The sequence below is a fragment of the Equus quagga genome, chromosome 9 (genome assembly GCF_021613505.1).
Source record: "Equus quagga isolate Etosha38 chromosome 9, UCLA_HA_Equagga_1.0, whole genome shotgun sequence".
Lineage (NCBI taxonomy): Eukaryota > Metazoa > Chordata > Mammalia > Perissodactyla > Equidae > Equus > Equus quagga.
Window position 1 is genome coordinate 55,366,804 of NC_060275.1, and position 13,580 is coordinate 55,380,383.

Consider the following 13,580-nt stretch of genomic DNA (forward strand, 5'->3'; position numbering starts at 1 on the left):
ACAATCTTATTAATTCATCATTACAATTTTAATTAACTTTTTTAAAAATGTTGTATTATATTCTAGGATCCTGTAAATACCACCCTGGGACAATAGGACTTTCTCAAGGGCACCGTCTCTTTCTCTTTGGACAGTGTTTCAGATATGATGCAACTAATGGTGATCAATAAGGCAGGCCTGAGGTAAGAAGAACATTCAGTTTCCTCTCCTCATGACTCTCTCTGCCTGTGGGGGAGGAAACCCTGCTGCCTTCTATCCTTTCACGCCCTTCCAAGTTCACTCTGATGGGAAGAATTATTCATCCAATTGTACATTTACTGTGGCTCATTACACTACTTAGTGGGAGTCCAGTGCTTTAAAGGCAAGAACCCAGACTCCGTATGGTTTCTTTTTTCTCTTAAATCCATGCAATAAAGTTCTCTTGACTCTGCCTCCACCTTTGGGGGTGGGAGTGGAGGATGGAGAGGAAGCCATGCTCATATGGGGAGCAGAAAGCCTTACGTCTCTAAACCAGTGTTGAGTTTTTCAGCTCAACTTTGTTTCCCACTTGCCTATTATTTCTTGTTCGTATGTTCTCTTAGTCTATACCCCAAGAAGAGAAGAGGAGTGGGTAGCAGAGTTCAGGCACCCAAACTCTGAACTCTTTAACACATGCCATGTGCTGAAAAGACCAATGTGTCTTTCATACCATCTGACACTGGTCCTTTTGTTATAACTTCAGAAATCTGTGGACCTTTGGGCTTTTTATCTTGGACTTGTAATCTTCCTGGTACAGCCATGAAGAAGGTGTTAGCTCTTCTCTGGGCTGGGCATCAGACTTTTCTCTTTAGTACTCAAATTTCTCAAGAGGCCATATTAATATCATGCCCACTGAAGTGGTGTTTCCTGGTACCTTTGGAGGGCTTCTTCCTTTTATCTATGTCCGTGGGCATTCCACTTCAGTTCATCCTAAAATACCTTATTTGGTTGTTCTGTATGTTTTATTTTCCATAACATACTATAATTTTCTTTAAATAAAGGGGCTATAAATTTTCCAAGTGCTGCTTCTTTGCCAAGCAGTATAAAGAGAAGAAATTACGTAGATATACTTAGAACATCCAATTGTGGGAGACAAACGGAGAATTTGAGACTACCCTAATTTTCCCTCAAACTCAATTCAGTGACAGCCTGGTGTGGAATCAATAGATTCTTCATTCTAGTGCTTTTTCTCAACTTTCTCAGTTTCATTTTATTCAGTAAGTGTACTCAACTACTGACAGACTTACTTTTAGAATAATAGATTTCTGGGGCCGGCCCGGTGGCACAGCGGTTAAGTGTGCACAGTTCCACTTTGGCGGCCCGGGGTTCACTGGTTCAGATCCTGGGTGCAGACATGGCACTGTTTGGCACGCCATGCTGTGGTAGGCATCCCACATGTAAAGTAGAGGAAGACAGGCATGGATGTTAGCTCAGGGCCAGTCTTCCTCAACAAAAAGAGGAGGATTGGCAGCAGTTAGCTCAGGGCTGATCTTCCTCAAAAAAAAAAAAAGAATGGATTTCTGCCAAAGTTATTTTTCAAACTTTTGTCCTGTTGATTAAAAAGTTCTATCAGTCTCACAAGCTAAGCAGTACTCTGTGCTTCTGGAAAGGAAGGGCATGTGCTAAGGTGTTTTTATTTTCTAAAGTTGTTTTGATTCACTCAAAGGATAGATCTAATCTCTGCAGTCTATTTTTAGAAATGAAATGAATGTAAGCTCAAAGGAGCTTTAAATAAAATCACCATAATTATACTTACTCCAAGGCCATGAGGAACTTTTTTCCTCTCCTTTTGATACAGCAATAACTTCAATTCATGCCATCATTATACATAATAATAATGGAGGCGAAAGAACAGATTTGCCAAGAGATATACATCAAGACCTCCTTGCAATGTTTATAGACAGGAAATGTGGTGCCCATTTGGTAAAAACCCTTTTGCTCCTTCTAACCTGCCTCCTTCCTGAATCCCAACAATTGTTGAAGAAGTATCAGCCGGGAGAAGTGAGCCCATGATGTCAAGGGCTGCGCCCTGGCTCTGGGTCTGGTCACACTCAGTCTCACACGACCAGAGTGAGGATTTCTTAGAAATGTACAAAGCTTGCACAAGACTAACCCCGCCACCTCAATTCCACTTGAGGGATTATACAAACCATGAAGACTTTTCAGCTCTTGCCACCCGACTCTTGGCACTCACTGCAAAATACCAACAGTCACCTGTGAACTCTTCTGCTATGGACTGAACTGTGTCCCCTCCCCAAATTCATATGCTGAAGCCCGAACTTCCAATGTGATGGCATTTGAAGATGGGGCCTTTGGAAGGTAAAAACGGTTGGATGAGGTCATGAGGGTGGGGTCCTCACAATGGAATTAGTGATCTTATGAGAAGAGACCAGGGACTGGCCTCGTGGCCCTCTGCTTCAGAGGTCCAGGGTTTCACCAGCTCGGATGCTGGCCATGGACCTAGCACCACCTGTCAAGCCATGCTGAGGCGGCGTCCCACACAGCAGAGCTAGAGGGACCCACAACTAGAATATACAACCATGTACTGGCAGCCTTTTGGGAGAAGAAAAAAAAAAGAAGATTGGCAACAGATGTTAGCTCAGGTGCCAATCTTTAAAAAAAAAGAAGAGACGAAAGAGCTCTCTCTCTCTGTCTGTCTCTCTCTCTGCCATGTGAAGACACAGCCAGGAGGCAGTCATCCGCAAGCCAAGGAGAGCACTCGCACCAGACACCCACCCTGCTGGCACCTTGATCTTGGACTCCCAGCCTCCAGAACTGTGAGAAATAAACGTCTGTTGTTTAAGCCACAAGTCAATGGTATTTCGTTATGGCAGCCTGAGCTAAGACACTATTCCTTGCTCTTCTGGAGAGTTTTAAAAAATGAAAGTTAAAAAACCAATGATGCCTTCAGAAGAAGCTTTCACTGAATTAGAAGTAAAAAAGGAAAAGGGCTTTGAGTTATTGCTGGAATGAAGCTGAGGCCAAATTACGTTCACTGAGAACCTCACTGGGGATAAGAGGCAAAAACGAAAGGCAAAACCCTGCCCTCACAGCCCGCCTCTTTTAGGTCAGCCACTTCTAGAGGTTACTAAGCAAATGATTTCAATATAAGAAGCTAAGTGCTAAGATGTGGGTATGCTCTGAATGTTATGGGAACAAGCTCCATATCAAGATGATCTTGAAGGACGCAGAAGAATTATCTGGTGAGGAAGGGTGGGGAGGGCTTTCTACAGAGAAGGAACAGTATGAACAAGCCCAGCAAACTCCAAGCCGTGGCGTATCAACTGGAGTGCAAAGTGTGAGTGAGTAGTGGCCACTTTAAAGCTGAAGGAAACCTGAAGAGAGAGAAAAAAGCCAATAGCTGGAAACCCCTTTTTCCTAGCAAGGCACTGAAAAAATTCTAGGGAGAATTCTATTCATTTAAAGATGAGGGGCAGCTGGTTCCAACACGACTGAGTGTGCAGTTTCATCAGCATGCCAGAGGTAATCCTGGAGAGAGCTGATCCCAATCTTGGAGGCATCTGTTATTATGCCTGTGCCTGTGGGAGGGCAGAGGGCCAGCAGCCAGAGAGTTCTGGGTGTTCCCTTGCTGTGTGTCACAGACTCGCTGTGTAACCTCAGGCAGGCCGATGCCCCTCTCTGCATTTCAGTTTCCCCTCTATAAGACAAAGGCATGATCTATAAAGTATTTCTCAAGGATTGAATTTTATTCTTTCACTTAAAACATTTTTGAAGAGGACAGGGGGAATTTTATTCATTCTCTGACTTGTTACAATGAGAATTTTCAAGAAGCTTAAAAAGACAGTTGCTACAGATAAAATATATCAATTAGAAGTAGATAACAGAGATGAAGGAAAGGGGAAAACAAAGAAAGAGGCAGAGTTGAGACAGTCACCCCAAATGTGAGGGAGAGATGTCTATCTACATGGTAGGGAGGGAGCCGCACAAAGCAGGAAGGAGTGGCTGATGGGGTTGGCTGCATGCTTTCTAGCAGCCAAAGCCAAGAAGGTCCTTGATGGGTCACACACTGGGTGTCCCTAAGATACAGGCAAACCGATGGCTTGAGGGAAGCCGGTTAATGTTAGTCTGTCTCCTAAGTTTAAAACGAAAACGTAGTTAGACATTCAAATATATGTTTCAAAAAAGCAGAGAACAGTTAACTTAGGAAACCTGCCAACTGCCACAAGGCTCAGTGTAATGACCCAGAGTGAAGAACTGTCTTGTCTTGTGCCCATCCAATTTATAAGGTACACCCCTTATAAAATATAGAAAGCTAAGAACAGAGAAATCTGAACTGTGGTCTTTGCCTGGGTTCCAGGACAGGAACGAGAAAGCCTAAGCCCAGGGGGCTCGCGTGGGCCCACCCCTCCTCTGGGTACAGCCACAAGCCCGTCAAGTGGCCCCCTCTATCAAGAAGACAGCGCTCCTCAGTGGCTCCTTTTCATTGAGGAAACGTTAAAGCCTCTGGCCCGTGCAAAGATTCTGAAGGCAATTAGCACGTATTTCAGAAATCCCTTGCAGTGCCCCAGAGGAACTCGGTTTATTCACCCACACAGCAAGAACCTGCTGACTGCCTTATTGTATCAGGGCACCGGCAACATACCTGGATGGTCCAGCCACGCTTCAGCTGGTCATCTCCTGAGCATCTGCTCCACGTGATACCAAGACGCAGGGTGTGCGCTCCCGTCACAGAAGAACTCACATTCAAAAAATACTCCTGACTGCTTTCTGGGCGGACTAGACAACCCTGGGTACTTCAGACCATGCCATCTGCAGGGACCAGCCTACTTCCCTAGAGGTCTCAGAGGTCACATCCCTTCAATGCAGGAGGTCACCTTACCTGGGACCCTGTTCTCTCTCCCCTAAGGAGACCACCTCATTGCTACTTCTGTCTTTCAGATTCAGGTTTCTAGTAATCAATCAACTCTTTCTGGTTTAAAATTCTCATAACCCAGGTTTAAGATCTGTATAAACAAAGGTGCAAGTATTTTCATAACATTTTAGGGGGGCATATTGCAGCCTATTGTATTTTTCAAATTTCATTTTTAAATGGGTAATGCATTCACGATTCCAAAACCAGAAACTGTGAAAATATACCCAATGAAGCACCTCCCTGCACCTGTGGTCCCCCATCCGCCCAGCTGTCACTTCTCACCAAAGGCCACCATGTTTCTTACGTATTAAGGTTTCTTTATGCTTATGTAAGTGAAGATGAATGCAGATTCTGGGTTTTTTTCTCTTTTTTACACAAAAGCTAGCACATTATACAGTTTTACTCCTTGTGTTTTCCACTTAGGAATGTGTCTTGGAGATCTTCCCCTGGCCAAACATAGAGCTTCATCGATTTTTGAATTCCATTGGCCAGATGCCTAATGATAGACACTGGGACTGTTTTCTGATTTTGCTCCTACAAACAATGCAGGTTAATAACCCTGCACATACGCCATCCTAGACTGGTGGAAACCCATGTGAAGCATAAGTTCCTAGAAGTGGAAGCTGAGGGTCGACAGGTACACACTTGTATAAGTGTGCTGAGCACCGCCAGTAGCCCTCCACTGTGCTGAGACATCTGACACTCCCGTTGGTAAGGAAGGGAGGGCCTGCTCTCCCCACAGCCTTGTCAGCCACATATGCTGGCTTTTTAAACTCAGAGTCACCCCTCCAAACAAAGGCTCAGGATAGCGTAAACGCAGCCAGGCCGTAGGTGCAGTCCTGCTCGGTGCAGGCAGCTGGAGGCCCAAACAGCAAAGGCAGAAACAGTGGAAGGTCTCCGTGGGCCTTGGGGCAGGCTCCCACACACAGGCTCACGGCTATGTGGGGCCGTGACGACACACCCTGTGAGTGTCTCAGGAGCAGGGCTGTGACTGTGGAGCACTACTCAATCCCTGGTCCCTACAGGGCCCAGAACCTACAAGTGCTCAGCAAATGTCTGCTGGATGAATAGACGGACGCAGACGGCCAGAGGGGCCCAGCAGAGAGGGCCCCTCCTCATCATCCAGCAAAAGGCCCGTGCTGGGGTATCAAGAGAATGCGTGAGACTCAGAGATGGGGCCCCGCCCTGAGGTTCTGGGAAACACACTCTTGAGACACAAGGGGGAGGAATTTTGTTGACAGATTTAGTTTGGGGACACGTGACGCCACCTCTTCTCTTGTGTGTTTGGACAGGACTGAGGGAAAGTGATGAGAGAAGAGGGTGTTCATTCGTCTGTTCCAGGAAGACACTGCAGACAGTCACTGTCGCATCAACCTTAAAGTGCATGCAGACGTTCATGATGTCTTCCTCCCCTTTCAGCTTCAGCCAAGAAATATCAACACCACAAGGAGTTAAACGGGAAAATTAAAACGGGTGGCTAGCCTGTACGCAGATTTCCCCAGGGAAGGCATGGAGCAAAGGCCTGCTGGGATCCAGAGAGAGCAGGGCCGCCATCTGTTGTCCGCTGATCTCACAGCATGAGGCTGGGTCGGCCTGTGGAGTCCAGGTACCCGGACCAGATGCAGAGGTGGTCCCTCTAATGGACACTTTCAGTAAAGGACTTGGGAGCCACATACCAAAAAAGTGCACCAGATGAACTCTGGTTTGCTCAGTATTTGGCCAAGAGCTCCCTGTTAGTTGCTTACAAAACCGTGGCCTGCCCCTCAGCCCCCACCTCCATCTGCCAAGGCTCTCTGGGACTTTGTGGCATGTTTATAAAATCAGAGGAATTGGCCCCTACGACCAGGATCTGAACTGCTAGAAAGTGTGTACTGTAGTCATTCTCCAGCTGCTAGAGGGAAGACACAGCCTTTTCTTCCAACCTAACATGGGGGACTTCTGAGTTCACCACAAAGGCAATTACTGCACGAGGCTCTGGAAGGGGCGTGGGCAGGGGAGCAAGGCTGCAGCTGCTGGGGCTGGTTTCTTTCTTTCGCTCTTTCCTTTATCAAGGGCCTATCATATGTCAGACACTGCGCTAAATGCCCAGGCCCCTGACAAGCCCGGTGCCCTGGGCCCACAGGCCTCATCAGGCCAAGAGAGCTCTGGACAAGGCAGCTACGGGCTGCTTCTCCCAGGCCAGCCTGGTAGAGAATTCCTTCAGCAAGTCCTTCACCTTTCTGGGCCTCAGCTTCCTCATCCACCCCAAGCAGGGGGGAACATTTCCAATATCGCTACATAAAAATCGACAGGTAGAGAATGATCCCATTTCTGTAAAAACAGACACAACACACCTAATTACATGTGTACACAGAAAAGTCTCAAAGGATACTCCAAAATTCCCACAGTGGTGGGTTCACATAAGCTTTTTCTTCTTTTCATTTAACTTAACTTTCTAAATTTTCTATAATAAGCCTTTCAAAGTTATTTTAATGAAGGGAGTTGAACTAAATAGCTTCTAAGGTTTTTTTCTAGAGGAGTCATGGATTAAAATTAAAGTCACAAATTAAGGAAAAAGATATGTGCTTCAATAATGGAGAACACATCCTAAGTTTACCAGAAAACTCAAGACCTAACCAAGGAGCTGTGCCATTTGCATTCCCACAGCCCGGCCAAGCCCAGCTCCCAGCTCCCATCTGGAGGCAGCTGCCATGATGGCTGGCCGTGGGTGTTCCTAAGACTCGTCCTGACAGTGTGGCTGGGCTCCGCCAGGGACAGGTTGCGCTCCTGTCCTCTCATCTGTTTGCCATTAGTCTCCATCAGCCTCCTGTTTCCCGGAGGCGTTTTCTATATTGTGCAGTATCCCACTAAGGAAAACGGCGGCGACAAGGAGCGGGTGGGTGAATTATGATCCAGCCTCCGCCAGGAGATCACGCTCATCCCACTCACATTCAAACTCCGTCGCGCTGCGAAGGAGACCCTCCACGACAGAGCGTCTCAGAAGAGGCCACCAGGAGGGGCACAGGCTTCGCAGTCAAGGCCTGGGTTCACATCCGAGCTCCTCCGTTCTGGCTTAAGTTACGTAACGTCTCCGTTTCCTCATGGCTCGAGAGGGAAGAGGAGCACATAGTTTCAGCCACAGAAGATCGCGATAAGAAACGTGTGTCCATGTACCTACCACACGGCCTGGCACACGGTGAGCAGTCAACGTTCACTGCAACTACCATTGGTACTTCCAAAACATCAGGTGCTCAGTGAGTTCAGTGGATCTGAATCTAAAATCTGATTGGTTAACGAGCTGCTATCCATGGAGTAAGTCAGACCATGTTTTGCCAAGGGCACAAGGAGGGAGGGCAGAGCCTTCCGTCTGCTGGGAACATGAACCTACCCTCACACTGTGCAGACCCCTCACTCTCTTTCTATAGCAGGAGCCAATAGCCTGTAGGATGCAGCCCGACCACGGAGAATGAGGGAGTTTGCAGACCTGCGTGGGTTGGTCACCACCCCTAGGCCCTCAGGTTTCTGACCCCTTTCTCCACTCTCACATAAAGCTGTCACTGTCACTGCACCCACAGCACACACAACACGCACATACCTCCCGACACACCAAGAGTAAGGAGTCACCATCTTGGTGAGCATGTTTAAAATGTGACCAATCTCCAGCTCCAAAGCCATAAGGCCAAGGGGAGCCTGAGAGGCATGAGGAAGGCGAATTGACATGCAGGCCTGAGAGCGTCCAGCAGGGAGGCCCCAGCAGGACCCGCAGGGGCGCCCACAAGAACCGCATGGCCGGAGAGCGCGGCAGGTCTGCTGTTCTCCTTAATTAGTCCAGCCCCTAAAGGAAAAGTGTAGCTGACGGGGCAGGGGCCTCACCTGCTGAGCACAATTGGAACAACAAATACTTTTGCAGTGCGACCAGGAAGCCCGAGCGCATTTTCTTTACCCTGGCTCTGAGCTGGGTATTCATTAGAAACCCCCTCCAACCATGACATTCAAGAGAACTGATGGCTACTGCCCAGAATAGCAAGGCATCAGCCTGTGGGTTCTTCCCTTTCCCCAGTAAGTGAAACCCCAGGCCATCTGCAGCACAAAGTGTCAACACCAGAGGCAGGAGGGGTCTGCTGGACAAGAGGCTGCGCCCACACCCAGGCCTTTCCGGCGGTGGACGGGAAGGGAGCGCAGCACTGTGGGCTGTGCTTTCTGAGCACAGCACCGTTTCCATACCCACAGCAGATTTTTTTTTAATTGAAGTATAATGTAAATACAGTAAAGTGCACAAAGAGCTTGAATCTTAAGGGCACAGCTCATTGAATGTTTGCATCTGTAAAGCCCCACGTAGCCATCACTAGACAGAAACACGGAACCGTCCCAGCATCTCCCAAGGCTCCGTCACGCTCCCTCCCAGTCAGCACAGCCCCGGCCTGCCCCACAGACGAGGCTGCAGCTGTCTTCATCGCAGTGTACTATTCTACTGCAGACAGAGATCGCAATTTATTTCTCCTTGCCTGATGTATGGACTACTTCTTCCAGTTTGGGGCTACTATGAATAAAACTACCATGGATATTCTTGAACATATCTTTTTCAAAAATAACAGTCTTACCGAGATATAATGCACATACTATAAAATTCGCCCTGTTAAAGCATACAGTTCTATAGTTTTTAATATATTCACAGAGTTAAGCAACCATCACCTCGAATTCTGTAACACTGATCGTGTCTTGTTGTGGACGTACATCTTCATTTCTCCTGGGAATAGACCTCGCAGTGGGATTGCTGGCTCATAACATAGACCTTGTTTAGCTTTAGTGTTTTCTAAACCACAAATGTTATTCCACGTCCTCACCAACACTTGGTATTGTCAGGCTCTGTAATGTTAGCATTCTGCTGGGTATGCAGTTCCACATCAGATTTAATGCCACTCTGTCTCAATTCTCCATTTCTCATAACTAACTTGGTACAGATTGAAAGCCAGAATTCCCTCGCAAGAGACCCATCCAACAACCTGGGGCTGTTGCTTTTATTTTAATAAACACCTGGGTAGGACTTCCAAACTGTCAGATAAAATGAGAAATCAGGTTCCCGGAGTAACTTGAAAAATTAAAAAAAGTACTTTCAAACATATGGCACTCCTTGAATCTGATCATTTTAAATGTCTCTTGATATCAGAACGAATGGGAAAATGGAACCCAGCAGAAGCGAAGGCTCTCTGTCGACACAGAGCAGCAGCTCTCAAACTGCAGCCGATCCCAAAAGGCAAACAGCATTTGCAACACCTGCAGTCCCAAACCCTAACGCTTTAAGGGCAACAGAGGAGCGCCAAGAGCTCTGAATGCTGGGGCCAACAGCAGCCAATATTGGCCACTGGGAATAACAGGGCCGACACCACTTACAGTAGGACTTCTAAGGTGGGAATGCAAGGCCTGAAGTCAGGAGAACAGCTGTTCCTCTCACCTGAAGAAAGAAATACATGTTCACAGATGAAAATCCTCCTTTGGGGTAGTAGGCGGCAAAGCATGGTAACAACAGGGGATCGGATCACTGAAACCAAAGATTTCTAATTCTAAGAAGATAAATCTAACACAGTGTGAGAAAAAAATACCATCTTTTTTCTTGATGGGAGAGGACAGTCATTGTATGAAGGACTAACTGGAGGCTAAAGACAATGACTCCTGATTCCACTTTCACTAAAAAACTTAAGAGGTACTTTAACAGTCACCGAATCCTTTGCTGTCCAAATTGTGCATCTGGAAAAGACTGGCCCTTTACACTCTCTTTAGACAGCATGTACGGACAGCCAGGCCCTCTGCTGGTTGGGGATATAACCTTGAGTGAGAGGCGCCCTGTCTTCCTGAGGCTCCCAGGCTGGCACCCAGGCAGGTGGTCAGGAAGGACAGGGATGGGATTATTACTGTTATTTTTCTAATTAGCCTGATTCTTACTCTTCCTTTTAGGTGAGGGAAAGAGGGCATTTTATTGATCAAATCTTGACTGCTCACCTACCATATTCTGGGCTAAACATAACCACACACATGCAAATTGTGCAGAAAGACATAAAGCCCCAAACAGGGCATAATGGCCTGAAGTGAGGCAGGACCCAAACGAGACAGCATTCTTCTAGGGGACAGATGTGACCGTGGACCTGCTCCCCTGGGTAACCCCCGTCTTCCCCCGCAGAAGTCACACGACAGGAAGACAGACGTGGAAACATAGCCAGGGAGGGCCTGTTCCCCACACCACCTCCCCTACAACGCCCCCAGAATACACAGAAACAATCAAGTACAATTACAGTCTCACAGCTAGCTCTGTTTACACGGTACCAGGCAATTCACTGTTGACTGAAAACACTTTTCTCGCCACGTATTTGACTAACTTACCGGCTATTTTGGAGTCACATAAACAAACACAGCCTGCTTGTACTTAAGTGTCTGGCCTTATAGTCAGACGCAGTCTACTTATATATAAACAAAAACAACCTCAAAAGTCTTAACCTAAAGAGCAACTGGGTCAGTTCAAAGTGCTGATGTAGAATCAAGAGGAGAAAAAGCAAGTCTGGACTACTTTTGTAAGAAAGGAGAGAAATTTTAAACAGGAAAAAATGTGCAAATGACTTTTTAGACTTTAAACAAATTCCACTTTGGGGGATAAAACAGGGGAACAAATGTCGGGTGGCCCCCGGTGGAGTACCTGGAGCTCCTGGAGTGCCAGGCCACCAAGATGTCTCTGAGACACTATAGGATAGAATAATTAATTTCACAAAGTCACACCAGGTAACTATCTACTAAAAGTATTTCAAATCCACATGTCATTCCGCTCTCTCATGCATCAAAACTTATCTTCCCCATAATAAAAGTCTGCTCATTTGGATTTCCCGAGAACGCTTTCATTTTATTAGCTTTGACTGCTGCGGCTCAAGCTCTCCTGACACAGGTGCGGGTTCTGCCCACGGTCTGTCTTCTGGTTTGGGCAGGGACACGGCCTGAAGAGCTCTTTGCTGATTACTCGAGGTCTGGCCACACCCTGAGGAGCTTAGCTCAGGGATAGTGATGGAGGGTTCTTATAAGGAAAAGCAAACTGGAACAGAACAAATGGCACAATTAAGGAAAGGAGTACGCGCATCACAAGAGCACTATCGGGGCCGTGGAAGGGACTGCACGAGATACATGCAGAATTCCACCTTTATTTCTGATGGGAGGGCTCGAACCTGCAAAGGTGTGTGATCTAAGATCAGCGAACTTGAGGATTCACTGGGTACTCATTTATCCAACAGCTCCCCACCACGATCCAAGCACTCACCAGTTCATGCCCCAACGAATGGAGGCTTTGCAAACTTCCCCAATTAACTGGTTTTTGTGTTGCAAAAATCACTTTAATTTTAGTTATTTTAAGTTATCTTGGATACTAACAGCTCCCATATAAGCCTTGGAATCAGGAAATTTACAGAAATTCAGGGTATTTCCTCAGTAAATGAACCAAAGCAAATTCATTCAGGTCAAGAGTTGTGAAACCCAGAATTGTTATCATATTTTTGCAGCACAGAACATAGCGATGATCAATGGCACTAAAAATAGCCCAGAAAAAATTAGGATTTCATAATCGGAAACAAAAACAACAACCTTATCCAAAATAGCAAACTGTCCATTAATATTACTTGCTTTCCTGTGAATTATTTTGACAATAGGAAATGGAATTTACATTTTTTTTCTTTAATCCAAAACTGTATTTCCCTTCCCATGTGCTCTCTGGGAAAACCTGTTCATAAACGAAAAATTCCCAGATAACTTTTCTGCTGACCACACAGCTCAACAATAACACAGCGGCTCCTTCACTTGCCACAGCCTGTTCCTGTTGCTTCAACAGTGATGTCATGGAAAGACATTGACATGCTGTTATTACTGCCCGGCTAGAGACTGTAAAGGAAATTATGCTGCTGCCTCTAGGTTTTAATTTTCCATGAAAAATTATTCTCATTGCCATAGCTACTTAGACTGTAAAAAAGAAAAATGATTTAATTAGGAAACAGCCATAATTAGATTTTTTAAGCACGCTCTTTCAACATAAAAAGTTACATTACAGCACAGCTTCACCAGATTTAATGATTTATTTTCATCAGACCATTCCAGAACACATTAAGGTGCTGAATAACAACCGAAGGAAGAAAATAAAAGGAATACTAAACTGCTACACAGAAAGTTATATATTCCAAAGTCGGGGGAGGAGTCTTAAGCAGCTGAGAAGAGAGAAGAAATTCAGAGAGTGAACCGAGGGGAGAAGCCTGCCCTTATGAATGATCCCCCTTTCCCATCCAGGAAGTGTGAGGAGACAGCAACAGGCTCTCTACACCCGACAGAGAGTGACAATGATGATGAGAGCGATAAGGACAAAGGAAAGGGAGTCATTGTGTTCGCTTCAGCAGCACAGGCCCTAAAATTAGGAAAATACTGAGAAGATTAGCATGGCCCCTGAGCAAGGAAGACATGCAAATTTGTGAAGCATTCCATATTTTTTGTAATTATGTGAGATGATGCATGTTAACTAAACTTATTGTGTTGATCATTTCGCAGTCTATACAAATATCAAATCATTATGTTGTACATTCAAAACTAATACAGGGGCCAGCCCGGTAGTACAGCGGTTAAGTGTGCATGTTCTGCTTTGGTGGCCTGGGGTTCACCGGTTCGGATCCTGGGTGTGGACATGGCACCACTTGGC

At 46.2% G+C, this 13,580-nt stretch overlaps 1 protein-coding gene and 1 non-coding gene across 4 annotated transcripts in view; one reads left to right on the top strand and one right to left on the bottom strand.

Moving 5' to 3' along the window:
• The window catches only part of TMEM241 (transmembrane protein 241), a 117,783-nt gene that overhangs the window by 21,581 nt on the left and 82,622 nt on the right, over positions 1-13,580 (bottom strand). The window contains exon 14 of one of the 3 annotated variants that reach the window (XM_046672366.1): positions 10,262-10,322. The exons of the other annotated variants lie outside the window; for them this stretch is intronic. Coding sequence (XP_046528322.1) covers positions 10,272-10,322 — 51 coding nt within the window. The 3' untranslated portion in view covers positions 10,262-10,271. The remainder of the gene's footprint in view (positions 1-10,261; positions 10,323-13,580) is intronic. 3 annotated transcript variants of the gene reach the window in all.
• Positions 13,269-13,375, top strand: LOC124245223 (U6 spliceosomal RNA). Its single transcript, XR_006890226.1, has one exon. It is a non-coding gene; the product is annotated as a U6 spliceosomal RNA (small nuclear RNA).